This window comes from Phocoena sinus, chromosome X (genome assembly GCF_008692025.1).
Source record: "Phocoena sinus isolate mPhoSin1 chromosome X, mPhoSin1.pri, whole genome shotgun sequence".
NCBI lineage: Eukaryota > Metazoa > Chordata > Mammalia > Artiodactyla > Phocoenidae > Phocoena > Phocoena sinus.
Window position 1 is genome coordinate 7,056,686 of NC_045784.1, and position 27,616 is coordinate 7,084,301.

General features: G+C 50.5%; 1 protein-coding gene across 1 annotated transcript; it reads right to left on the minus strand.

Moving 5' to 3' along the window:
- Positions 1–1,005: 1,005 nt before the first annotated feature.
- GPR143 (G protein-coupled receptor 143) lies at positions 1,006–27,616 on the minus strand. Its single transcript, XM_032619695.1, has 9 exons — positions 27,317–27,616; positions 23,351–23,460; positions 22,303–22,397; positions 15,740–15,832; positions 13,159–13,268; positions 11,486–11,594; positions 9,743–9,860; positions 8,316–8,559; positions 1,006–1,426 (listed from the first exon to the last, which is right to left on the minus strand). Exons 1-9 carry the CDS (start codon positions 27,582–27,584, stop codon positions 1,332–1,334), a joined length of 1,242 nt encoding a protein of 413 aa, XP_032475586.1. The 5' UTR covers positions 27,585–27,616; the 3' UTR covers positions 1,006–1,331.

Below are 27,616 nucleotides of genomic sequence, written 5' to 3' on the forward strand. Positions count from 1 at the left end.
TGTAGAGTGGGGTTGAGGCTGTGCCTCATTCAGCATGGGGAGTCCTCAGAGGACGGGCTTCTGATGCTGCGGCAGATGGAATGTCGATGCAGATGACACCCGGGAAGTTCAAACTCCTTCACACCTGCTGGACGCTTTGGGTCAAGGTGGCTGGGACGTCGGTCCACCTTTAGGAGCACGCAGCCCTGGGTAGCACGGTCACAGTCATAGGGTGCTCTGAATCCATCTGCGGCCATGTGACTCCAAAAACACAAATCCAGAAGCATCCTGGACAGCTTTTCTAGAGCAGGATGGAGTCCTAGTCTTGATATAAACGAGGGTCACATGGCAGAGCTGACTGCAGTGTCCTGAGGAAATGGTGCCTTGCCTTTCGATAGACTTACCTAGGTGGCTTGCGTCTCCAGTGAATAGTATACACAGGATTTTTGGCCCCAGATATATATATATATATATATATATATATATATATATATATATATATATGCACATGTATATGTTCAGTATCTATAGTATACAGATTCTATGAACAGCCGACCGTCTGCACTGCCCATCCCCCGGCCAGCGGCTCCCGCGGATGCGGAAGACCCTCCACGGGTGTGGACCAGGGCCTCTGGATTTCGAAATCGTGTGGGTCCTGGAACAGATCTCTCATGGATATCAAAGGACAACTCTCTATAATTATATATGTATACTTTATATATGGAATCTATATTTCAGCTGATGGAAAGATGGAAACGTAGGCAATGATCTGAGCATAAGTCAGGTCCCAAGGATTCCTTAGACCCAATCATTGCTCAACACAACGTGGGGACCGAGGGCTAAATTGCCGGTCCAAGCCTGTCCTCCGCTGCCCCCTAGTGGTGGATAGGAGCTTTGCCGTGCAGCTGCTCCTCGGTGCTCCGTCGGTCCTGCTGCCTCTTCTCGCGGCCTTTTGGCATCGTCACTATCTGACTCGAGAGCATTCGCTGGAGGTGCTGTTCAGACAGATCCAAGGCAGGCTGGGAGCTCGGACACAGCTCGTTTATTAACTTTTTCCAAGGACCTGGGTCTGGCATTTACGTTACAGGCAGATCAGAAAAACGAATGTCAATGGAGAGTCCGGAGAGTGTCTGATCTGGAAAGACTCTCCCTGCCATCCCCAAGCGCAGGCTCACGGATCATCCCTCCTACCACAAAGAGGATCTTGGGGAATACACTAACGTGGTGATGGGAGTGAGATTTGGGGGGATGCTACACCCTGCAGTGCGCTGACTGCAGGCGAGATCACAGTCCTAAGGGATGAGAAACGTGGAGTCTGAGGAAGACGGGATCTGGACCTCTATCTCGTCCTCTCACAGGTCTCCCTGGGCTTTTGGAACAGATTCAGTCTCCTTTCCGTTGCGCGACACACTTGCAATATGGATTTCAATTGTGCTGGAGTCAGAACCTGGAGAGGAAAGAAAGACTGTCACGTGACGGTGTCCGTGTCCGAGAACGTCTTTCACAAGCTTCACAACCGTCTGTATTTAAAAAAGAAAAGTACATGATACTTTCACCTACATGTGGTTAAATCATTCCGAAGGACAAAAATCCTACAGAATCATCTGGGGCAGCTGATGTATGACCTCCCTGAAGGGAGGTCCACCCTGTCTCCCTTCCTCCAAATCTCCCACTGGGCAGCTCACCGCATCTCAGCCGAACCCTGTGGATGCTGCAGCCCAAACGGAAACAGACTGTTGACACGGGGGAGTTTCGGAGCCCTGGGACACGCTGTCTAAGGGGCCCGAGATCTCAGCCGCCCCAGGGGTCACTCGGGGGCAACTGGGCTCCGGGGTCGCCCGGCCACCTGCTCTCAATTCCACGAGGTGCCCCAAGGACTCCTCTTACTAAAACTTAAGAGGAGGGACGTAGGTAACCGTCAGTAGAGTGAAAGCAAACGTCACTCCAGCCAAAAGAGTAATCCTGGAGGTCTGTTTAAGCACCCCAACAACACGCCTTCCTGTAGAAGGTGTGGGAGGTCTTTGCAACAGATGTCAGAATTGTTCTTTCTACGGATATCACTCCACAAATATCCAGGCTCGCCTGCTGGGTGCCAGGTTCTAGGGTGTGTGTGTCCGGAATACAGCGAAGGAAGACGCAGAGAAGGGTGGCCTTTTCAGCGGTGCACGGGGCAGGTGACTGCCCTTCAGGAACACCTCCAAATCCCAACTCCCTCCACCGAGAGGCCCCGCTGACGGCTGCAGCCTCCTCCCCTCACGTCCCTCTGCTCACTCACAATCTCAGGCACGTGCTTCTCTTACATCCAAGCTCAGTGCTGCCCCAGGGCCTTTGCACATCTCTTTTTCTGCCCGCAAAGCGCTCCAGATTTTCTCATGGCTCACTCCCACACTGCATTCAGGTCTCCACTCAAATGCTACCTCCTCAAGGAGGTGTCCGGGACGCCTATCTAAAACCACTCTCCTGCCCCCTCTGGACGTGTTGTTCTTCGCAGCGCTTCTCCCTGCCTTGAATGTTGTACAGTTCTTTGAGACTTCCATTCACAAATGCTGATCTAATTATTATATAATCATACGGAGAGTCTCAGTGGACAGCGCATTTGTGTCCCTTAGTCACCACAGTATCTGTAGTGCCTAAACAAGGCCCCGGCACGATAAACTAACGTTGAATGGCTAAATACCGTGGGGTCACCGCCTTGACATCCGTGGGACACGGGTGCAGGCACCGCAGAGCACTCATGGAGACTAACGTATAAAAACCGGCAGGAAGAAGCCCGCAGTAAGAAGAGCCACGTGCAGAGTTTCAGAGGACACTTCAGGGGGAAAAGGAGAGGCCGTCAGCTCTCTGTGGGCTTGGAAATGCCTGGGGAAGCCGGAGCTACAGGAACAGGTGACGATATTACCCAAGAGGACGCAAGCGCGGGGTCTGCGGCGTGGCCGACACACCACCGTCCCCACCAGCACCCAAACCCCACAGCGGCCTGCGGCCTCCCAGGGCGGCCCGGAGGCCAGTCGGGAGCACACAGGTCGGAGGGAGCCGCCCCAAGCGTGAAGAGCCCACCAAGGGGCGGGAAAGGAATTCAGACGACGGGGTAAGGGCCGGCGGCTCTGAGAAGAGGCCGCGCTGCCCTCGGGGAGGGTGGAAGCGGGGAACCTGCGCTTCCGGAGGGGTTCACTGGCGCTTCCCCGAAGGCTCGGTTCTCTCGGCGTCGCTCGCCGTTCATGACCGCGTCCTGGGCTCGTGGGAACTTGTGTGCGATTTCTGTGGTCTTTTCAAAAAGCCTCTGGGTTGGAGGGTCACACGGGGGCTCGGGATCGAGATCTGGCCCGTTACCTGACGCTTTGGGACATATTCTGCCCCCTTTTTCAGAGTTCCTGCTTCCTTCCCCGTCCCCCGGGGCTCCACGGAGGAGACCCCTTTGTGTCACGACAAGGCCATGCTGGGGGTGAGGGACTAATTCCCTGTCGGTGCATGGGCACATCTGAGTGTGCGTGCAGGAAATGCAGCCGCCATAGACCTCCCAGTGCCCAGGGGCCGAGCGCCTTCCCAGCAACTCCCGTCAGGGAGCCTTGCAAGCCCAGGCAGGTTCTCGAGAACTTCCTGGCTCCACGCAGGCCTAACATTTGGGAAGGCATGTTGGATGCCCCGGTGCCCTCAGCTGCTGCTCTTGGATCCCTTAAAACCTCGAGGCCCTAGATCAGAAATCCCAACCAGGTGGTTACTTGCATGAGCCATAGAGAGCGTACAACCCCTGGGCCTGCGTCCCCTTCAAGGTGTTGAATTGGGTCCAGCCAGCCCGACAGAGTTGGAGGCCCTGGGGTGTGTTCCCTCCCACACTCCCCTGGCAAACACAACCCATGGCGCCACCTGGTGGTACGTGGAGGGGCAAGTGACGGCAGAGAGAATCACAAAGAATGAGGTGTATGAGAGAACAGAGAAATGGGGACGGTGACGGGGAAGTGTGGGAGAGAACAGGAATTTAGGGAGGTGTGAAACTGTGATGGAGGATAAACAGATGTGGAGAGACGCAATGGTGGGAGAGAGAGTACTGTGGGAAACGGCAGAAACTTGGTGGGAGGTGGGGGATATACGGAATTGCCAGGCAGAACTGAGAATTATGGGGAAGAGAGTACTGTGGGAGAGACTAGCCGTTGTGGAAGAGAGGCATTGTGGGAGAGAGAACTGTGGGAGATGACGCGCAATTGTCAGAGAGAAGGGATTATGCTGGAGAACAGAAATCTCTCGGAGAAAAAGCATTTGGGGAGCGGTGGAATGCAGTAGCAAAAGGAACTGTAGAAGACAAGAGATTTGTGAGAAACCATGAAGATTCCAGAATTGTGGCAGAAAATGGGAAATTGTGGGAGCAATAGGGGGCTGTGGGAGAAACACAGAACTGTGAGTAAAGCAAGGGGTTGTGGGAGAGGATGGAGAATTGTGGGAACAGCAAAGGATTGGGGAGAGAAAGGGCAATTGTGGGTGAGAGGGAATGGTGCAAGAACTAGGGTATTGTGAGAGAGACAGGGAATTGTGGTAAAGACACTTGGGGGGAGAGAAAAGACGTGCGAGAGAGAGACAGACAGACAGACAGTTACGCCCCCTCACTTCCATCCACTGTGTTCTGCATAGGCCACAAGCTTCCTACCTGTGGACACACTACATGTGCTCTCTTCTAACGACAGCCTTTTTCGTCTCCCCACATGCCCCGCGTCTCGGCCCTACCCCACTGACGCAATCCTTTATACCCTGTGGTCCATCTTGTCCACAGCCACACCCCTGTCCCTGTGGCCACGCCCCTCTGCCACAGCAAGGGAAAGCCTGTTCTCCTCAACGCCCCTCCCCGCCAGGCCTCCGCCTAAGACGTGTCCCCTTTGTGGCCACGCCCCCAGCTCCACTGCCGTCCCGCCGTGCCCCCTGCCGGTGGGCAGGGCTCGGGGGAACCTGGTCCAGGGTGACGTTGAAGGCTAGGGGAGCAGATCTCCTGAGAAATACACACCCCAACCTTTGAAGGCAATGATAAGGTTAAAGTATCCATCAGATCCTGAACTTTTCCGTTGTGAGCACAAAGTGTCCCTGTTGAAGAAGGGCCGGAGATCTGACACTACGCTTCGTAAGGCTCATGGACAGAGGAAATAATATTTTAAGGGTGCTCACCAGATAAAAACCAACCAGGTTTCTGCTTATTTGTGAGAAGTACCCTTTTTTCTTGACTTTTAGTCCCAAGGGAAATTCTGATTCTTCATAAAGATGCGATTTTGAACGAAGCTGTCCTAGAGAATTACGCACAGATCCCCTCGGTGTTAGCTGTTGCCATGGTCACGAAGCTTGATCATCCAATCAACTCTCCCACATCCATTCACTAGGCTAGTCCTGCAAGCAAATCTGAGTGCATCTCTCCACTTAAACACCTTAACTGGCCTCTCGCTGGCCACTAGATAAGATGCAAACTCCTTAGCAGAATCTGTAAAAACCCTTCGTTATCTGTTCCCGACCTGCCTCTCCAGCTTCCCACAAATCCCACGCTGTGGCCACCCCTGAACAACGTACAGACGTTCTGCCCTAAGTCTCCACACAGGGCGCCCTCCGGGCTTCCTCCCCTCCCATTCCAGTCTGCGGTGCAAGACCCAGTCTGAACATCACCTCCTCCAGAAACCCTCACCCACGCGCCAACACCAACGGAGGCCCTGCCTTTTCCGTGTTCCTTTAACGCGTCAGACTTTTTAGAATAAAATACAGTATTGTCTTTCCTTAACTGACACTTGCAAGTTTCCTACATGATACTTCCCAGGGACACTCACAAGCCACACACACCGCCCCCGCCCCTCAGCTAAAATGCCGTTGACCATATTGCAGAGGCTCGATGCATATTTGTTCAAACTCAGTTGACTTATGTCAAGTACCTAGGAAGTGCCAGACACCACGTCAGACACTTCCTATCGGAGGCTCAGTGTAAGCCTGTTGGCCTCGAAGTGAATCCTGAAGTAGAGGCTTGAGGATATGATAAACCAGTCAAGCTTCATCTTAACCAATGCAAACAGGGAGAAGCCTAACTATTTAGCTTCGAGTTTGCATCTCTGGGCTTTTCTCCCACATGTAATAGTACTTGCTGTATTATGAGTAGCTCCCTCCCTTTACTAAAGAGACTAAAAGCAAAGTGGCTGGAAAGGAGGAGAAAGGAAACGGCCCAAGACCAAGCCAGCCGTATCTCATTTCCAAGATTACCACTGTAGACAGAAGGCTGCCGCTTCCTGAGGGTCCTGGCAGCAGCGTTATACAGCCTGTGGTATAAGAACAGGAGTCTCCTGCGTGGGGCTCATTCTGCCCTGGGCTTGTTTCCTGACACGTATCCACATCGTTTGCCCAGATCGCTCTGCCTTCATACTTTAAACGCAGATTGGAAATTTTCACGGACTCTTTCATTCTCTGTCTCGCCAACATTTGCTCCATGTCTCCGCTGAGGTTATGAATATGTAATGGGACTTATGTATGCTTACTAGAGTTAGCATTTATGGAATGCCCTCTGTGTCCCAGCACTATTTAAGCACATAGCACAAAGATCTATTTAATCTTATGAAAATCACTGTCGTTAGCACCCTGTTAGAGGTCAAGAAATACTGAGTGAGATTTGCTGGAAGGGCTAGTCCTTGGCTCACTTGGAGGAAGCTGAGGTGGACAGTCCTGCGCCCAGAAGCCACGAGCCCTCCGTGGAGGGTGTCATCATGGCTCCTGCGTCGCAAGTCCATTCCTTATACTTAGACCATATGTCACCTTGCTTCTAACAAGCTTGACAAATGTTGCTTTTATTCAAAGAAAGTGCTTACTCATTATAAAGTCTTACTAAAAAAAATGGTTAAGAAGATCTCAACTCTTTTTTTCCCCAGCTCTTTTGAGATATATTTGACACAGTACCCCAACTCTTATGTTACTAAGAATTCTTTAAATCTTATGTCTAAGAAGTCTTTACATCTTACAATTAATTACTCTTAGGCCTTTTAGAACTAATTTCCCATCAAAAATGTGTAATTTAACATAATTATTACAAACGACTGTTGGGCCCTTACCACGTGCAGTGGTCAAGCATGAGTGCAAGACGGTACATGGGCTGCAGGGTGATGCATTCTGGTTAAAGGCGTTTTCAACCAGCCCCAGTGTAATAAAGTGGGAAGAGGGAGGGGCTTCAGGGCCTCAGTGGGGACAGAAGGAGGGCATGGGGTGGCCTCCTCCCCAAGCAGCATTTGTGGGAATCAACCCCCTGACCCCCAGAGGAGGTGCTGCAAACATGTGTCCGCTTCTTGTAAAGAATTTCCAGTCTTGTTACTCAATGCTAACAGCAAAATGTCTGCTCAAGAAGAATCTTTCAAGGGAATAAAGGTCTGCATAGACCAGGGACGGTAAAATTAATCAGTTATCATAACCATGACAGTCCCTGAGACTTCGTTAGGAATAAGGGCCATAGGTCTAGTGATTCTTCTCTCTCATTACCCATCTTGATTAGAATATAAGTAAGCTTTTTGTAATAGTAAATTTATAATACAGAGCAAATGATAAATTATAAGGTTACAGTATGTTTAATGAAAAGTACATATAATAGGTTTATTTATACATATAATTTTATTATTATATTATTATATAATATATATACATATTTATATATATATTTATATATATAAATAGTATACATGAATATATAAATATAAAATGTATGTAATAGGTTTAGTAGATGACAATCTTTAGAGAGACATTATTGGGGCCTTGAACTTTCTTCCTCCTTGTCGGCTGGGTTAATAGACATAACCCCAAATCAGATTAAACAGGAGTTTAAAAACAGGACCCATCTGAGGACCACAGTGCTAGAGTCTTGAAATGAAAAGGGCAGATCAGAAGAGCCGGTACCGGACGACCAGCGTGTTCCCTTAAATGTCCCCGAATGCAGTGGACAGACCAAGCTGCATCTAAAAGCTGCAGAGGTCAGGTCGTACCATTCATTGTCAAACATTCGCGACAGGTTGTACCATTCGTTGTCTTACGGCAAACGTTCGCGACGGGTTTGAAGTGGCAGTTTTGCTCCTATTCAAAAGGCCATCCAGCCCAAGGTGGAGCCACTTATAATTATTACAAGGCTACGGTGCTTAGTAACTAGAGGAGAGGTACCACGGTCATAGTAAAAGGAGAGGTGGGTGACGCCATGCAGGCCTAATGCAGTCACTTTCCACTCTCGCCTTGAAGCAGGCTCCAGACATCAGGACAGAAATGCTATGCACCAGCCACGTGGCCGTTTATAAAGCATTTCCAGGGGAGCCAGGGGCCCCGCCGTCCGCCTGCCTCGGCGGAGGGGCTCTTACCTTCAGACAGCAGGCTCACGGCCTCGTCGGAAGTGTGCCCGCCGGCCCGCACCTCTTTCCCGGCAGCGGGGCTCTCCCGGGGCTCACGGGAGCCCCTCAGGGACGGGGGACTCTGCTCGGCGGCCGAGGTGCTCATCGATTCCCACTGGATCTCTTTCCTGGGAGCCCGAAAAGCCGGGCGGCAGCCTGTCCAGCCGTAGAAGGCCAGGGACAACAGGAACCCTTGGGCTGGATTCAGTATCCCCTGGCAGGGAGGACAGAGAGACAGGGGTGAGTCAGGGTGGGACGGTGGGAATCAGAGCACTGGGTGCTCCCAGGGTGACTCGGGGCCCGCTGGGCTGGCCTCACTGCGACCTGCCCCACTGGCCGGTGTGGGGCGAGACAGATTGGCTGGCGGTGCTGGGCCCTCAAAGGTGCCTGAAGACACAGGAGGTGGGGTGGGGAGAGGACCTGAGTCAGACCGCGGTGGGGAGGCAGGAGAGGGAAGGCCCTGCGCAGCCCAGCCGGGCTGTCTCACCTCTGGCCTGTGGCCGTGCTCCCTCGCAGGACTCGGGGCCCTGCCCCTCGCACCCCTGTTAGAACGTGACTGCACAAAGGCACCTGAGCCCGTCAGTCTAGGAAACTCTGCTTACACGTGGTCCCTGCACGTGACCACGGCACAGGCAGGGGTGGAGGCAGCCAATGTGGGTCTTACCCTCCTGCATCAGCTTTCCCCCCACTCTGAAGCAACATACATCTTAATTCTGTGTAGGGCACTGTGCATCTCTCCACTAACAGCTCGTGTATGGATTTTTGTATTTGGAAATGCAATATAATGAAAACACTGAGGGAAGCGACCCATGCTCTTTCCGCCTTATCATGATTTTGTGTATTTCTCACCAATATTTTTTCATGCATGTGTTACTAGGTAGTTGAAATCAGTATAATTTTTAGATCTTGCATTTTTCACTTAACACTAGATTTCACAATTGTCATTTTTTCACAGTCATCTTCGACATCGGCATAACATTCCTCAAGATCAAAGACCATCATTAACTTAACCGTTCCCTTTTGTTTAAAACAATGTGGGTTATCTATAATGCTTTATAATTATGGACAATGTTATAAGCAATACCTACATCCCTATGGTTTTTTCAGCCTGAAACATTTCTTCAAGAGAAACGCCCTGATATTTTAAATCAGCCTGAAAGGTTTGATTCACTTGCCAAGTTGATTTACCAGAGTCATGTCCATTTAATAACGACCCCAACACTGAATGAAAACAGCTAGCTCGTGGACCCAGGCCAGATATAAGCATCCCAGGAACCTACGCAACTCCCTGCATATTTAAATAACATATAGATCATACTTCTGAGTGGTTTTATCCCTTCCGTTTTTTGTTTTTGTTTTTTCTTTAGGAAGAACATTTTAAATTAAGATAGACCTACCATCATGAACCACGTGGTCTCGGCTGCATTTCTGACCTGTTTCAAAGAGCCTCCATTGATATCTGGTTGCATTTCAAGATAGAATAAAAGGCTTTCATTGATGATATTCGACACCCAACTGTTAGAAAGAAAATGGCCCACAGGTGAAGAGAACAGGTGACATAATTCTTTTTTTTTTTTTTTTCCTTTGGTACGCGGGCCTCTCACTGCCGTGGCCTCTCCCGTTGCAGAGCACAGGCTCCGGACGCGCAGGCTCAGCGGCCATGGCTCACGGGCCCAGCTGCTCCCCGGCATGTGGGATCTTCCCGGACCGGGGCACGAACCCGCGTCCCCTGCATCGGCAGGCGGACTCTCAACCACTGCGCCACCAGGTAAGCCCCCATAATTCATTTTTAACGCTGGGGGTCAGGGACCATGCCTCCCGAGACCTAGAAGTCCTGGGGCGGGGGCAGTGCCTGCTTGGCAGCAAGGAGGATGCAGCACACCCAGAACCTGACGTAAGACGTGCCACCGCTCTCAGCCCAAAGCAGAGACCAACATATCCTTCCGATGGCCGCACTCAACACCACATCAGGCGGAAGGTTCTAGCACATGTCAAATAACCCAGAGTTCATCCTTCCTCTGAAGAGTAAGCTAATGTTTTGATGGAGACCAAAACAAATCTTGACATTTTATGTTTGAATTTTTTGAGGTTATTGTCGGCAGGGAGGTGACGTTTCAAACCACAAGCTCAGTGCATTTTTAGAGGGAGCTAATTTACGTCTCTCGTAGGAGACAGTGCAAACAAACCTGCTCACATCACATCAATTATTAACACCACAAAGGCGTGCTCTGTCTGGCGAAGCGTTGCTTCACCACAGCGAAGTGTTTCCTGATTCCAGTCGATTTTGCATTGGTCACAGGTCTATGCCCAGCACACGCACTTGAAACGCTGGGGCAGGACACCTGTGGTGGGAGGGGGGGGTGGGTGGGGGAATGGGGGTGGGTGGACAGTGGAGGACAGGAAGATTGCTTCTCTACAGGAAGATTGCTTTATTATTTTTTTATTTTTTTTTGGCCGTGCCACGCAGCTTGTGGGATCTTAGTTCCCCAACCAGGGATGGAACCCATGTCCCCTGCAGTGGAAGCGTGGAGTGCTAACCACTGGACCGCCGGGGCAGTCCCACTCTCTACCCTTCTTGCCTGAGCGGTGAGTCATAACACTAAAGATGGGCCCTTGCCCTTGTATCTTGTCAGATACAGGAATCCTGGTGTCAAGACTGATGCAAGGACTTCCCTGGTGGTCCAGTGGTTAGGACTCCACGCTTCCACTACAGGACGTGTGGGTTCGATCCCTGGTCGGGGGACTAAGATCCCACATGCTGCACGGCAAAAAAAAAAAAAAATTCTGCTGCCAATGGGTGGATTTAGAAGGCACTTGATTTAAATGTTAACCCCAGCGATGGGGCAAAACTCCGGAGGCATGTGGGTGGGATGCATCAAAACTAAACTCGGGACTTTTCGTTCTTAGGGCTCTTTATGTAGTTTGAGTAGATGTGAATAGCTTTCCAGAAGTTCACGGATGGTAGACTTGCCTTCCTGTCTCGCAAGCATTTCCTCCAAAGGCACCTAGCACAAGTTTCAAAAATTTCCTCTCCAAAGACTCTTCCCTTTAGAACTTTCAGGTCACACTTGGAAAAGCAAATGGCAGGCGGTTTGCATTTCCCTTCCCAGGCAGAGTTTTAAAAAAAGAAGAAAGGTTACCAAATAATGAAAACCAGCATTATTTTGAAAAATCGGGTCTTGATCACGTCTCCCATCCGCCTCTCGTTCTCCGTGTAAACTCCTTGACTTCCTTTTAGTAAAGAGGCCACTGTAAAGAGCAGAGGGGAACAGAACGTCATTTCGTTATTTACGTTTCCCGCGTGCAAAGGAAGGGCCGTAAAGCAGGTGGGAGCTCCGAAGCACAGCCAGGAGAGCGTGACGCCCAGCAAGACCCGGCCGTGCTTTCCTCACCACCTCCACGTGGGACTTCTCGGAGACTCACGGGGATATAGAGTTTTTAAACGTTTACTATGAAATCACTTTAGATTTACACAAGATTTGCAAAGACAGTACCGAGAGTTCCCGTATACCTACACCCAGCTGTCCCCAGAGTTAACATCTTACACAACCATAGTCACATGGGTCACCGTGAAGAAATCAACACTGGTGCAGTGCTATAACTACGCTCTGCATTTTATCTGGGTTTTACTAGTTCGGGAACTATATTTGTTTACGGTTTATATTTTTTACTATAAAAATAATGCATGCTCACTATTTTAAAATGTTGAAAGATTTGACATTTATCCTTGTAGACAAGTTGGAAAATATAAAAAAGTTTAGAAAAGAATCGATAACCCATAGTTCACCCAGAGACAACCATCATTAGCATCTTAGTGTATTTCCTTCCAGTCTTTTTTCTATAAGTCATTTTCACTTGTTTGATGTAATCAAATCACTATTTTTTAATGCCATTTTGTTAAAAAAAAAAAAGCTATATTTAATAGACTCGTTTTTGGGGGGAGGGGTTTTTTGTTTTTAATTTTTATTGGCGTATAGTTGATTTACAATGTTGTGTTAGTTTCAGGTGTACAGCACATCAGTTTTAAATGCAGATATGCAAAGAGAGATCCAAAGAGCTGCAGTGATTTTTCTCTCCCTAGTGGTAGAGCACTTCACTTAGGTTAAAGTTCTACAACCCACAGCTGATCATCAAGTGACCTTTCTGTTAAGGTGTATTTCTTTCTTCTCATTCTGCCCGTGAGGGACCCACAGGGCGGCATGAGGGGCCTGGAGACTTGCCTCGGGGCACGTTTCCTTGAGGATGGGATGGGGGCTGGAATGCAAGTTCCCCTGCCTCAGCCCGGAGGTCTGTCCAGTGCATTCTGCTGACTCACAAGATCTCTCTCACCCAGTTCTTCCTGATGCATTTGACTCACTTCCTGTGCTCTCCTTCCTGTTTACTGCCCAAGTGGGAGAAGACACAGGCCCAGACATCACGGGGAGGGCCCAGGCTCCCAGGACGGCTCAGTCCACATCCATCCCTTCCCCTCGGCTGCCCTTTCCTTTCCTGATCCCGTCTCCCCTCCGCAGTTTTCCAAGGCCACTCGGGTCCTCTGGGGCACGCCAATGGCAGACTCACGATGAGCCCAGACAGAAGTGAAACGTCCCCTGGTCCCGGCTTTGAGCTAGCAGACGTTGGCCAAGGACCCGTACAGCCCATAATTGAGTAGGCTCGCTCCCGCTCGTTTATTAAACCCCCTCACTTTCCCCAGCTGTATTGCGCTCCTGTCTGGAGGATGACAAATGAGGTCCGTGGTCCTAGATAATGATCAGAGCCCGTGGCCTGGGGCCGTAGCCGCGGCCTCACCCCCAGAGCACTTCCCTGGGTTTACCTGCAGTCACTGTCTTTCGGAACAGGATGGGGTTGGCCACAAGGACGAGCAGCATTGGCAAGTATGTGGTGACGTAGTGGGGGATGGCATGCTCCAGACCCCTCTCACACCTGAGGGAGGAAAGCCGGGTCATTCTCCAAAAAAACCGGGGCTTTGCCTGAGATACGCCGACTTATCTGCAAGTCGAGATAAGAGGACCAGATCGAAGGAAACACACAGATCGACTTCTGACTCTGCCCGAAGGAAACCTGACTCATATCTCACGTCTGCGGACAAGCAATAAATCACAGAAGAAGGAGGATCAATCATGGTTCTGTGTGTCTCGTAAATCAGGGAGCTTTTAAAGTTCCCTGCTGGGAAAAGGTGAAGAGGGGAAAAGGCTCTCTGGGGTGGTGGATCCCCCCCAACTCCCCCACTGGGTCTCTCAAACAAGTGGGTCTTTGTTTGTCTTTCAAACAAGACAAAGGCGTTCTATGAACCTGCTGGGTTTTCAGCACTTGACTACATACGTGCTAAGCCTGGCTGACATCACACATAGGATCCAAGCTCTGTCCTCGACCAACTCAAAATACCCAAGCCTCACACTGCACAGGATATCTGTTGTCACGGTGACAGGTAATCACTTCAGGGGTTCTTTTCGGGGAGGTGGACCCGGATTTCTACTGATGGGTCTTGAGAATCATCCATCACCACAGGACACGGTGGGGTGCCACACACAGGTATGCTACCAAGGCCGGGGCTATCAGTTAACAAGTACATAGTGTAGAGGAAAATGGCAAAGAGGAAGAGAGAATCCAAAGCAGAGGGGATGTTGCCCAGGCCCGACCCCAGACGGGGTGGAAAAGCAGAGGAGGGAACAGCTCCTGTGGCCGCGGAAGGTGGAGTGGTAAAAATGCTACTGCTGTCGTTTTCATATGTCCGAAGTGCTCACACCAGAGGGGAAAGTGGCTGAAAGTGCATGGAAACAGGGAAGAAGAATGCAGTGCCCATCTTTGTTGCCTTAAGGATGCCAGTACCACCTGAGGATGGTGCCTTCTTTTTGTTTTTTGTTTGCGTGTTTTGTTTTTTACCCTGAAAGCCGTATTTTATTGGAGTGTGGTTAACTTACAATGTTGTGTTGCTACCTTCTTTTATTTTATTATTATTATTCTTTTTTGCTACCTCCTTTTTAAGAGAAGCTTTCCTCTTCAGCTGTGAAAGCTAAACTGTGGTCTGGAAGGGCTTGAGGGGAGAAAGGGAAACAAGAGGGGGAAGCGATGAGATTCGGGTGCCTGTACTGAACGTAAGGAACAAACGAGAGAGGGTGGGAGCCTGCAGAGCGCCAAGGGCTCTGGGTCGTTGTGGGCTCTGAGGATGGATATGAGGAAGGATGGAGATGCTTCAGGGGGGCGGCCTCGTGGAGACCGCGGGGCACCTTGGCGTTCCTGAGTGTCCTTGCAGCAATGGCTCCCTCGCACTCAGACGCAACGTCCCCAGGATCTCACAGGTGGAGGCCAGAGATAAAAACTCCCTTTCCGATTAAGCGCATCCCTCTGTAACAGCTGCTAACTCTGTATTTGTCCTTTTAGGGTTCCCGGAGAGAGTGGGTTGTTTGGAGGGATCTACACAGAGGCCACAAAGCAACACCAACGTGGAGACATCTGAGTGAGTGGCTACAAGAAATCGAAAAAGAAGGGGCAGAAACGGTCTACACCACAGGTCAGCAAACTTTTTCTGTAAAGGAGCAGATAGTCAATATTTTAGCCTCCAGAACCCTCATAGCCTCTGTCAAACTACTCAGCTCTAATGTGTAACTGGCCGTAGACCATACATACACAAATGGGCACGGCTGTGTGCGAATAAAGCTTTATTTACAAGAGCAGGGCAGAGGGCCGGATCTGTCCTGAGGGCTGCACTGTGCTGATCCCGGGTGTACACTGCCCTGGAATCACAGACAAAGAGACAATGTCCAACCTCTGTTTTTCTGCTTTCCATTGAAAATTAGAGTATATATCCTTGGAGGGACCTTGAGGCTTTACAAATGGTTGCACTGATGGGGTTTTAAACTTGAAGAAATGCCTGAGACAGTTTCAGAGGCCACATCGCCCAGTGTCTGTGTTCAGAACAGCGCAGGATGGAGAGAGGTGAGAAAGTGCAGACAGCAGAGGCTTAAAATAAGCTCGTCAAGAGCGAGCGACCCTTTGTGTCTTCCAGCCATCTCCAACTCACTCTTGGGACGTTCAACTCACCTGCTCGCCCAGAGGAGGCTGGTTTGAAGAAAGAAAAATAAACAGTGGGCAGGGGAAGGCTGCGTCCGTCTGGAGGGGGACAGGCCTGGAGGCTGGCACACAGGCTGGTACGGGGGAGCCGTGCCCCCAGCTCTGCATCCACACCGCACACAACACCGACCCACACGCACGGGACAGGCAGAGGCAGGGACGCTAACTCAAGGTGCCAGCCACTGTGCTCTCAGCTGCACAGATCCAGGACGATGGCCTGCCCGCCCGCTCGGGGTCAGTGCCCGGGCATATCCTGCAAGAGAGGCGGGGGGGGAGGGCGTCCAGGCGTCGGGGGAGTGGGCTCGCTGGGAGCCCCGGCTTACCTGGCCACGGAAGGGTAGTACAGCATGAATGCTCCCTCTACGCAGAGCAGTGCGGCCAGGCCCCAGGCCATCATGTGGTAGAGCAGGATGGTACTGGGGGAAGAAGGGGCAGAGGGGCGGCCACGCCTGAGGTCCAGCACTGAACAAGCCCCGAGCTCCGCGAGCGGCAGGAAGATGCACACAGAGCAAACCCTTGCCAAACAAACAGCTGCCTGATTTTGCCTGTGAGGTTTTTATGTTTCCTCTGATTGAGATGAAATTCATAAAACATCAAACTCACCATTTTAAAATGAGCAACTCAGCGGCATTTAGGACATCTACAGTGCCGTGCAAGCACCCCCTCTATCCAGTTCCAAAACATGTTCATCCCCCAGAAGGAAACCTGGACCCATTCAGTGGTCTTTCCCCATTGTGCTTGTGCCCCCGGCCCTGGTAACCACTCATCTACCACCCGTCTCTATGGATTTGCCTATTCCGGACATTTCATCCAAGGGGAGTCACACACGACGTGGCCTTTTGTTTCTGGCTTCTTTCCCTCAACCTAAGCCTTTCAAGATTGAGAGGAGGGGACTTCCCTGGTGGCACAGTGGTTAAAACTGCACGCTCCCACTGCAGAGGGCCCGGGGGTCTATCCCTGGTCGGGGAACTAGATCCCACATGCATGCTGCAACTAAGAGTTTGCATACCACAACTAAGGAGCCTGCATGCCTCAACTAAGGAGCCCGCCTGCCGCAACTAAGGAGCGCGCATGCCGCGACTCAGGAGCAGGTGACCACAACTAAGGAGCCTGCCTGCCACAACTAAGACCTGGCACAACTAACTAACTAAATAAATAAAAGATTGAGAGGAGTGAGGCACGGGTACCTCATAATTCCTCCTAAGTGCCTGGCTCCCCCAGTAGGCAAGCAACTCCTGGCCTCTGTCCTTCCTGAAGTCACCTCCGTACCTAATATGCAAGCGTCTTAATGCTCAGTCCAAACCAAGAAGAAGGTCTCTAAGAAATGGGTAGTTATTCGATGTTCCAGGACAGCGGGGAGGTTTCCTATCTTGTCCCCCTACCCCCCATTCCCTGCATAGTTCAAATTCTCTCATCATTACCATCTCCCTCCTTCACCTCTGTACTCCCACACACCCGACCCTGTCCCCCTGAGAGATTCGAGGCAACCAGCCTTGCAGGTGGGGTCAGGACGATGGACCACCTGAGCCCGTGCAGAGCTACCTCGCTCTTCCAAGACAGCCTTTGTTTGCCTCTTCTGTGCAATGGGACGTGGCCCGGGGCTGCTCCCTCAGAGGTGCCCACTGTTACTCAAAACTCTGCCAGATGGGACTTCCCTGATGGCGCACTGGTTAAGAATCCACCTGCCAATGCAGGGGGACACGGGTTCGAGCCCTGGTCCGGGAAGATCCCACATGCCGCGGAGCAACTCAGCCTGTGTGCCACAACTACTGAGGCTGTGCGCCACAACTACTGAGGCCGCGTGCCACAACTACTGAAGCCTGCACGCCTAGAGCCCGAGCTCCGCCACAAGTGAAGCCACCTCAACGAGAAGCCCGAAGAGTAGCCCCTGCTCGCTGCAACTAGAGAAAGTCCACGCACAGCAACAAAGACCCAACGCAGCCAAAAATAAATGAATAAAATAAATTAAAAAAAAAAACCCTCTGCCAGACGCCTGGCAGAGGGTGCAGCCCCTGGCCCATCAGGACTTTAACCCTGCGGACCCGCCGTGGGGACAAAGGGCGTGGTCAGGGATGCGGTGAAGGACGCCCTTCTGCAAGGAGACAGGAGGGAAGAGAGGTGGCCCAGAGGGCATGCTTCAGGGAGGAAAAACTGCACAGCTGGCCCACTGGGCGGCCACGCGGACGCGGCTGCACCTTCGCCTCCCCTGGCACTGCTGGTTCTGGAGCAGCCCTTCCCTGCCCGTCCGGCTTTGGGAGCGCGCGGGGGTCTGTCCTGCCCACAAGTCACAGGCTTTGCCGGACACTCAGGAAACTAAGGAGCAGCTTTGCGCAGGGGCTGGTCTGTGGCAGGGTGGCATCTGCGTTCCATACGCCAAGCCTGGGCTGCAGGGAGCCGCTGGGGTCATCTCCTGGGTGGGAGGGCGAGGCCAGCTCGCGCTCCCCAAAGCCCGGCCCTCGGCCCCAAACGCCCACGAGGGGGGGAAGTCAGAGCCGGCCGCGGGACCCAGGCCGCGGCCACGTCAATAACCGATACAGCCAGAAAGCCACACCCATGTGGCCGTGGCGGATCGATCCGGAGCAACCCCGGCTGAAGACCCTCATCCCTTTTTCTGACGGCAAGCCAGTTTTCACGTGCCGACACGCGAAGACCACCACCCCCCCACCCCCAGACCCTCTCTGCTCTCACACTCCCCTTTTCTTAGGGCAAGCAGAGCTTCTCCCGGGTTCTCAGGTGCCGGCCGGCATGGCTAAAACGTGCGTCTCCCGCACCTGGAGCCCAAGAGGCAGTTTACATGTTAACTTTCAATCTGCTTCAATGACATTGCTTAGGGAAAATTCTCCCGCGCCAAAGGAAACAGCTAAATGCTGGAAGGATCTAGAAGGGAATGTGGAGTTTAATCCAGCCATACCGGAGGAGTCCGGGCCCCTGCCTGGGAATTCCTCGGGACCCCTCTCCACCAGCTGCAGGTTCTTCATTGCCATCTACAGCATCCACTCCGCCCTCGGCTCTGCAAACAAGCTGGCGATTCAGAGAGGGGCTCCAGAGGCTCTGGACCCACACACTCAGCTCTGGCTCTAAATCACCCAGGGCTGGTCCCTCGGAGACCTCACCCTGGGAAGCGTGACTTGTGCTAGGGACGAGGTCGGGGCTGGGTCTCCGTGGCTAGAGAGCACCCGTCTTATTTCTCTGCTGTGTGCCCGCTCCTTTTTGATGGGAGAGCCCACCTCACCGCCGACAGTCTTCCTAGCCCTGGAACCCTACCCTTGGGAGGCATCTGGGTGTTTGGCATCCCTGGAGGGCGGCCTCCTGTTCGATGCACAGGTCCTCAGAAGCCTGGCGTCCTCTAGTCCCTGCACATCCGCAGACTTCTGCCTATCCTAACGCCAAGCTCCAGGATGACTTCCAAACACCCGCCGGGGTGTGAGGAGGGCTTCCTGATCGCCTGTCCTGGCTTCTGAGGGCTCTGTCTGTTCTCCGGGTCCAGAGAGCTGTCACTCAGCCCTGTCCAACTCCAGTCCCTCACGGGTGGAGGTGCATTTCCTATGACAGCAGGAGACATACTCTTCTAGCTTCTGTTCGGTGCTCCAAGGTTCCTCTTATCTCCACAACTGAGTGGTGGTCTATGAGACCTCTAATTGTGTCATAGCCCCGATCCCTCCCAAACTGAGTGAGGGAACCATCCCACTTGCACTCAGCTTCTGGGACAAGGTCTCCTCATGCTGCTTGCTGCCTACCCAAAGTCATTCTCCCTTTTTTCCTTAGCAACAGAACCTGGATGCCAGGCAGAGCAGCAGCACGCTTGGATAATCAACTGTATTTCCCACCTCCTCTTACAACTAAGTATGGACAGAAAACTAAGTTCTGGCCAGTAACATGAAAGTGTTATTGTTGTATAAAACTCCCACGGACAGCAGGCCTGCTTAAAACAGGTCCCTGCTTAAAGGGATCTGGCTCAGGGGACAACAGGCCCCTTTTGCATTGCCCCCTACCTCCTTCCTGTTTTCTGGAATGCTGATGTGATGACTGGAGCTCCAGCAGCTATACTGGGCCATGATAGCTTGAGGATGGAAGTCACATAATAGAACGGTGGAGCAGAAAGAGAGAAGGAGCTTGGGTCCCTGATTTCCAGCCTAAGAGCCCTAGATTGCCTACCTCTGGCCTCTTTTAGCGTGAAAGAGAAATTCCTATCTTAAGTCACTATTGTTTTATGTATTTTATGTAGCCAAAACTAATTCTCACTGAGATACCTGGTTGGCAACCTTTAACCTTAACAGTCTTCCTTACAGAATTTTCATAACCAAGTATACCTCCGTTTTGTACAGATGTGTAAGAGCTTGGGAACTAAGGCAAAAAGGTAGAAGAAAGAAACGCAGAAATGAAGAGAGTACTAAATTTCAGGCCAGAGAGACAAAGTGAATGATGATGTGATATACGTAAGAGATACCAAGGATTTTAGAGTGGTAATTCACTAAGATTGCCCAGTGTAGTCTATAGCTCAATATGGTCTTTATTTGGTTACTCACGTTGGTTTTAAAAGTGAATTTAGGGCTTCCCTGGTGGCGCAGTGGTTGAGAGTCCGCCTGCCGATGCAGGGGACGCGGGTTCGTGCCCCGGTCTGGGAGGATCCCGCATGCCGCGGAGCGGCTGGGCCCGTGGGCCATGGCCGCTGAGCCTGCGCGTCCGGAGCCTGTCCTCCTCAACGGGAGAGGCCACGGCAGTGAGAGGCCCGCGTAACGCATTAAAAAAAAAAAAAAAAAAAAAAAAAAAAAAAAAAAAAAGTGAATTTATTGAACCAGTCGTGCTGGGGCAACTGGATATCCACCTACAAAAGAATAAAGGCGGACCTATCCTCACCTCCACACATAAATTAATTCAAAGATCTAAATAAAATTGTTCAAACTATAAAACTCTTAGAAGGAAACAAAGGTATAAATCCTTGTGACCTCGGGTTAGGCGATGGTTTCTTAGATGACAGCAAAAGCACGAGAAATAAGGGAAAAAAACACAAAAACTGGATTTCATCAAAATTAAAGACTTTTATGCTTCAAAAGGTACCACCAAGTAAGTGAAAAGACAACCTGCTGAATGAGAGGAGATATTTGTAAATCATACATCTAATGAGGTACTGGTATCCAGAATATGTAAAGAACTCCTATAACTCAATAATAAAAAAGACAAACAGCCCAGTTAAAAACTGGGAAAAGGAAGCGAAGAGATATTTCTCCAAAGAAAGTACACGAATGGCCGATGAGCACATGAGAAGATGCTAAGCATCATTAGTTATCAGGGAAATCAAAACCACAATGAGATGCCACTTCACACACAGTAGGATGGCTAAAATCTCAAAAGACCAAACACACAGAAAACAAGTGTTGTTATCAAGGATGCGGAGAAACTGGAACCATTACACATTGCTGGTGCAAAGGTAAAATGGTACAGAGTCTTTGGAAAGCAGTTCAGCAGTGCCTTACAAGGTTATACAGAGTTACTGTATGACCCAGGAATTCCACTTCAAGGTGTATACTCATAAGTATATGGCGAAAACATATGTCCACACAAACACCTGCATACAAATATTCATTGCAGCATTATTCGTAACAGTCAAAACAATGGAAACAACCTAAAAGTCCAGTGACTGATAAACGGGTAAAAGGCAGATAGCGAAACAATGGAATATATTCAGCAACGCACAGGAATGAAGAACCGATGCATGCCACAATATGGATAAATCTCGAAAATAACAGGCCAAGTTTAACCAGCCAGATACAAAACGCCACATATTGTGTGATTCCATTTACAGAAACTGTCCAGAACAGGCAAATCCAGAGACAGACCGTAGATGTGAAGTTACCAGGAGCTGCGGGAGAGGGAAGAATGGGAAATGACTAGTAACCAGTCCAGAGAGTTGGGGGATGAATAACACGTCATAAAGCCAAATAATGGTTATGGTTACACAATTCTGTGAATATGCTCACAAACAATGGATTTTATACATTTAAACAGATGAACTTTATAAAGCTATTTAAAAAGTAAAAGGCAAACAAGGGCTCCATGCAAAGGGGGCCTAATGGAAGTGCACCACGAACTTGGTCAGGGACCCATCCTTCCTGGGCCTGGAGCCAGGAGACCAGGACACCCGCCGTGCCCTCCTGCTTCTCTTTGGCACGTAGGTTCTCTGTGTTTCTGTTTCCTCCATAACACGCACATCCGAGCTCCAACCCCAGCTCCCAGTTACTGAGCGCCTGCTACGTGCCAGGCTCCATCCGTAACCATCCACGGGTACTGTCACATTTACTGTTTCCAGGAACCTCCTGAGGTGGGTACTGTTTTACAGCTGAGAAAACGGAAGTCCAGAGAGGTTCAGCCACTTGCCAACAGTCACACGGCTAGTGAGTGATGGGGCAGGAATTTGAACCCACCAGGACCAAGGCACTAACCCTTCCTCGGCGCCTCCCAGGCAGCCCCTGGCAGCTCCAGAACCCTTGGGCTCCCTATTTAGCATCCTGTATCAATACATACATCTAAGAACTTTTCTCCTAAACCTTTAGACACCATCAGAATTTTTTATTTTCATGCCAATTCTTTTTTTTTTTTTTTTTGTCTTTGTCGTGTTCCAAATATTTAATTTATTGAAATACTGTTTTCAGGGTTTTAAAATCCTGTTTTTTTCTTGGTAGGGGGCACCCGGAGAAATCCTCGATATTTCGATTGTGCCTTCAGCCTTTTATAAAAATGATCTGCACAGATGTTTCTCGGTGGAGGGGTCAGCTGAAAGGTTCTGATCAGCTGTGTCTGCTGTACAGAGATGCAGCGCTCAGCGGTGTCTCCAACCTTCCCTCAGGCAACAAACTAGGGCAGAAGCCAGCTGGCTTGCTCTGAATACCTCAGTCCCGCCGATCTCCGGATCACCAGGTAGGCATCGACCGCATAGCAAAACAGCCACCAGAAGCAGGCGCTGTACAGCAGCTGGATCCACATCTGTAATCGGGAAGAGCCGGCATCAAAGCTCCTGGACATGGGTTCCAGACCGCCCCGTCCGTGAAATGAGCTGGCAGACGCCCACTTCCTCTGACGTCACAGGGCAGCACATGAAAGCCCTCCGGAGAGGCTTGGAAACCCCAGGCTGGGATGTGGCCTGGGACGGGTGTGTGCCTTGGTGCCCTGTCTGCTCAGCTGCACCGGGTCCAGCGAGCCCTGCCTTGTGCTACCCTTGTGGTCAGGGAGATAGAGGGCTCAGGTGTGAGCTTGGCCTGGCATGAAGGTCTTTGAACCAGAAGCCCTTTTGCTGAGGACCAAGGAGGATGGGCAGGAAGGACCTTCCCAGTAGAAGGAAGGCGGTGGCGGGGGGACTCCGTACGTTAGAAGCAGCACGAGATCTATATACTAAGACGGAGGTTCCATCGGGATGCAGCTGGGAAGCAACAGAGGGGAGGAAGGGAGAGATGCTGACAGTTGTGGCACAGATGGCGGGTCAACAGGGTATCAGTGTCCTTTGAGGTCATTCACTGGAGTGTTAACTTGGCGGACAGAGCAATATGGATGAACAAATTGCTATTTTTAAATATATATTTTGTTAAGTAAATACATCCATTAAATCAATAACTTATTTTTTTTCTTTTTTTGCCCAGCTGGTTTTGATTGTGGATGGATCTAAGGTAAGGATTGAATGTGTGTTTAAGGGTGGGGATGGCAAACATACTAGCACAGTGGTTCTAAAACTGGAGTGTGGGTCAGAGGCCCCTGGAGGGTTTGTTAAATCACAGACGGCCCGCACCCCAGGGTCCCTGGTCAATGGGGTGAGGGCTCTGAGCGTGTGCATTTCTAAAAGCTACAGTGGGCTGGTGGGAGGGATGCGACCACACTTTGAGGACACAGCGTAACGGAGCGGGGCAAAGGGGAGGGAAGGGGGAGACCAGGGGAGGTACACTTACTGCACTCCCCATGCAGAAGGCGGTGGGCCACACGTTGGTCCCGTTCACAGCTGAGATGTCGTTCACGAAACTCGGGAACCCTAACCACACCGTAGACCGGACTGTGATACCTAAGGGAGAATCAGGTGATGCTTTGTATCTGCTCCTAATGCAAATCTAAAGGTGACTTGTTGACGCTGTAAAAATGATGGATGGACGGACGGATGGATGGATGGATAGATGGGCAGATAGACAGATAGATAGGAAGGGAAAGAGAAAGATGTGAGGGAGACAGGGAGGAAAGAAACACACGCTGGTGTGTGCAGAGAGACAGAGAAAAAAATAAGACTCAGAAAATAATTATTATGGTAGTGGAGCAATCCCAGGCACTTTGATTTCAACTTCAGCCACCATTAGCCACAGTGCTGTCCCTAATGTTGTCTGTTTGTTTATTTGGCACCCAGAAGTGATTATGTGAATAACAATTTATATTTCTTGGCTATATTTTTTTTTTTTTTTATAAATTTATTTATTTATTTTTGGCTGTGTTGGGTCTTCGTTTCTGTGCGAGGGCTTTCTCCAATTGCGGCGAGTGGGGGCCACTCTTCATCGCGGTGCGCGGGCCTCTCACTGTCGCGGCCTCTCTTGTTGAGGAGCACAGGCTCCAGATGCGCAGGCTCAGTAGTTGTGGCTCACGGGCCTAGTTGCTCCGCGGCATGTGGGATCTTCCCAGACCAGGGCTCGAACCCGTGTCCCCTGCATCAGCAGGCAGATTCTCAACCACTGCGCCACCAGGGAAGCCCTCTTGGCTATATTTTTAATGTCCAAGTTAACTAGTCCTCACATAAAAAAGAATGATTGAGAAAGCACATTCTGAAGTTTAAAAGATAGTTCTTTCATTCTTTAAAAAATATACATTTAAGATTTTCACAGGGCTTCCCTGGTGGCGCAGTGGTTGAGAGTCCGCCTGCCGATGTAGGGGACACGGGTTCGTGCCCCGGTCCGGGAAGATCCCACATGCCGCGGAGCGGCTGGGCCCGTGAGCCATGGCTGCTGAGCCTGCGCGTCCGGAGCCTGTGCTCCGCAGCGGGACAGGCCACAACAGTGAGAGGCCCGCGTACCGCAAAAAAAAAAAAAGATTTTCACAAATTAGCTCTTGATAATCTACTTCTGCCATTTATTATTTGTGAGTTTTCCTTGCTATTTGACCCAAATATCTAATTCTCCTCAACACAGTATACACACGTAAGGCATATATTAGGGTTCTCTGTTAAGTAATTCGATAGATAGCCTTCGTTTAAGCATTCACTAGGTAACACCCCGCTCAAGGGGAGCTGTGAGCAGTACAGAGTTACACACTAGTGTTGTGTGTGTATTTCACATACAGAAATATACACTGTGTCACATGCTACCAAATATACACTGTGTCCTATACCACTAAAAGGGTAAGGATGAACACTGAAAGCCTAAGATACAGCTTCTCATTCTTAAGCACAGATAACAAAAATAACGCTTTGCGGCCACACGGTGCTTTGTCGTTTTCAGTCCAGAGCTCTGCTTTGAGCTCGATAAACACTTCTGGTTTTTTTATTTTGTATCTATATGAGGTGATGGATTTACTAAACTTGTTGTGGTAATCATTTCATGATAAATGTAAGTTATTATGCTGTATACCTTAAACTTATACAGTGCTGTATGTCAATTATGTCTCAGTAAAACTGGGGAGGGAGTTCCCTGGTGGTCTAGTGGTTAGGATTGTGTGCTTTCACTGCCGTGGCCCGGGTTCAATCCCAGGTCAGGGAACTGAGATCCCGCAAGCTGCACGGTGTGGCCAAAAAAAAAAACAACAAAACCCAGATATTTAAAAAAAAACTGGGGGATAAAAACCACCCCGTGAGATAGGCATCTGTATTTCTTTTTTTTTTTTTTTTTAACGGGAGCACAGGCTCCGGACGCGCAGGCTGAGAGGCCATGGCTCACGGGCCCAGCCGCTCCGCGGCACGTGGGATCTTCCCGGACCGGGGCGCAGACCCGTGTCCCCTGCATCGGCAGGCGGACTCTCAACCACTGCGCCACCAGGGAAGCCCAGCCCTGTATTTCTTATTTTTCAGCGAGGAGGTCTGGTCACCAAGCCTTCCCCTGACTCCTGCTTCTGCCCATTTGCCCACAATGTCATGCACCTTCCTTCTAAAGGCCAAAGGACATACGAATATTATTTTGCTGACCCTCAAAAGATGTTTGCATGCAGCTCTATTTGCAGATATTCAAGTTACAGAAACTAGATTATTATTAAGATGCTTTTCCAAAATGCTTTAGCAGAATCAGGAAGAAAACCAATTTTTTATTTTATTGTCCTGCACCAAATTGATTTTATCGCTATAGCTTCCTGTCTTACTCCTCGAGTCTAAGCAAGTGACTAGAGGTTCCATAGCATTTATCTGAACCCAAGATTCTTGAGTGTCTCCAATCACACAACCAGGAACAGGAGAACCAGGCCCTGGGACACACAGCCACCTGTGCTCAGAGAAGCACTCAAGGTGCCCCAGAAGCTGCTGCCACCCCCTCACGGCACAGCGGTGGAAGGCACTTCAAATACCACCAGCAGCCTTTCCTTCAAGAGCAAACATGACTGAAAAACACAATTCCAAAATGCCAGCACCTGTCAGCCAATTACAAAACATGGACAGTATTTGGATCCTGATTTGAAAAAACCAATTGTAAAATAGCATTTATGAGACACCTGAACATACACCAGTGATATTAAGGAACTGGTTTTCATTATTTTGGGGTGATAATGATATCTGTGTGATATATATGTTTTTTAAAAATTCTTATCTTCTACAGCTATATATTGAGATTTGTATGGGTGAAATGATATAAATTCTGGAATCTGCTTCAAATTATTCCAGTGGAGAGTGGGATACGGGGATGGGGTATAGATGAAGCTAGGTGATGGGTACAGGGAGTTTGTTATACAATCTCTCTACATTTGCATATGTTAAAATTTTTCCAAAATAAAGAAGTTAAAATGCTTGGCAATATCTAGCATAGAGGTTTGTAAAATGTGCCATGCTAGAGTTGAAAGCAGGGGTCAGCAAAGTCTCTGTAAAGGGCCAGAGAGAAGATATGTTAGGCTCTATGGGCCATAGTTTCTCTGTTCAGCACTCACTTCTGCCCTTTTAGGGCCAAGATGCCCCCAAACAAGGCACAAGTGCAGGGCATGGCTGTATCCCCATAAGACTCCACTTACGGACAATGCCATTTACATTTCATGGAATATTTACATGTCAGAAACAGTCTTCTTCTTTAGATTTTTCTAAAAACACTTTAAAATGTAAAAACTTTCTTAGTTCCTGGGCCATAGATAAGAGGCAGCAGGCAAGATGTGGCCTAAAGGCTGCAAGTTTGCCCATCTGTGGTATAAAACCCAAACTTAGATAGATAAATAAACAAGTAAGTAAATAAAATTGTAATATATATACATACATACACAGACACACACACACACACACACACACACACACACATATATGGGTTTCTTCCTGATTCTGCTAAATCATTTTGGAAACGATTTTGTGTGTGTGTACACACGCACGAAATATTAACTGTTAGTCTCTCACTAGTGGTACAATTAGGGATGCATTGTATTTTCTGGGTTTTCCTTCACAGCACCGTCTAAAGTTTCCCTAGTAAGTGCAATAACAAATACATCAAACTGTTTAAAAAACAAAAAAACCAACGGTCCCCCGAAGGAACTTTTACCGACCATGTTGTATCGCAGGGTCCCCTGGTCGTCCAGTCCCAACCCTGGGGAGCCGCCTCCGGCTCGGCCCTCCCACCCGTGGGCCGGGCGCCCTTACCCGCGCGGCGACCAGGTCCCAGGCGGGGGCCGCGCGCGCTCATCCACGCCCCCGGCCGGGAGCGGCCTGCGGGCCGCGCGCCCTCAACCGCGCGTGGACGGGTCCCCACCCGCGGGCGCGCCCTCACCCAGGCAGCCGAGCAGGTCGCAGGCGGCGGCGGCGCGCAGGATGCGGGCGGAGGCCGGGGTGCGGGCCGTGGCCGGCGGGGAGGCCGAGGGGAGCCCGGGGCCCGCGGGCCGGCGCCCGGGCAGCAGCCGCAGGAGGCCGAGCGCCAGGTGGAGCGCGCCGCTGCCCAGGCACAGCGCGTGGAAGGCCCGCGGCTGGAAGCTCAGCACCAGCTGCGTGGCGGCGTCCCGCGTGGCGCAGCAGAAGGTCCCCAGGCGCGGGGAGGCCATGGTCCGTGCTGGAGATGCGGCTCGGGTCTGCC

What these genes read in the sequence shown, in the direction of transcription:
- GPR143 (XM_032619695.1), bottom strand. Translation starts at nt 27,584, where the DNA reads ATGGCCTCCCCGCGCCTGGGGACCTTCTGCTGCGCCACGCGGGACGCC. An exon ending in CGGAGATCGGCGGGACTGAG is followed by an intron (nt 15,833 to 22,302) that starts GTATTCAGAGCA and finishes TTCTTCCCCCAG; the next exon opens with TACCATCCTGCTCTACCACA. An exon ending in ATGCTGGTTTTCATTATTTG is followed by an intron (nt 9,861 to 11,485) that starts GTAACCTTTCTT and finishes TCTTTCTAACAG; the next exon opens with TTGGGTGTCGAATATCATCA.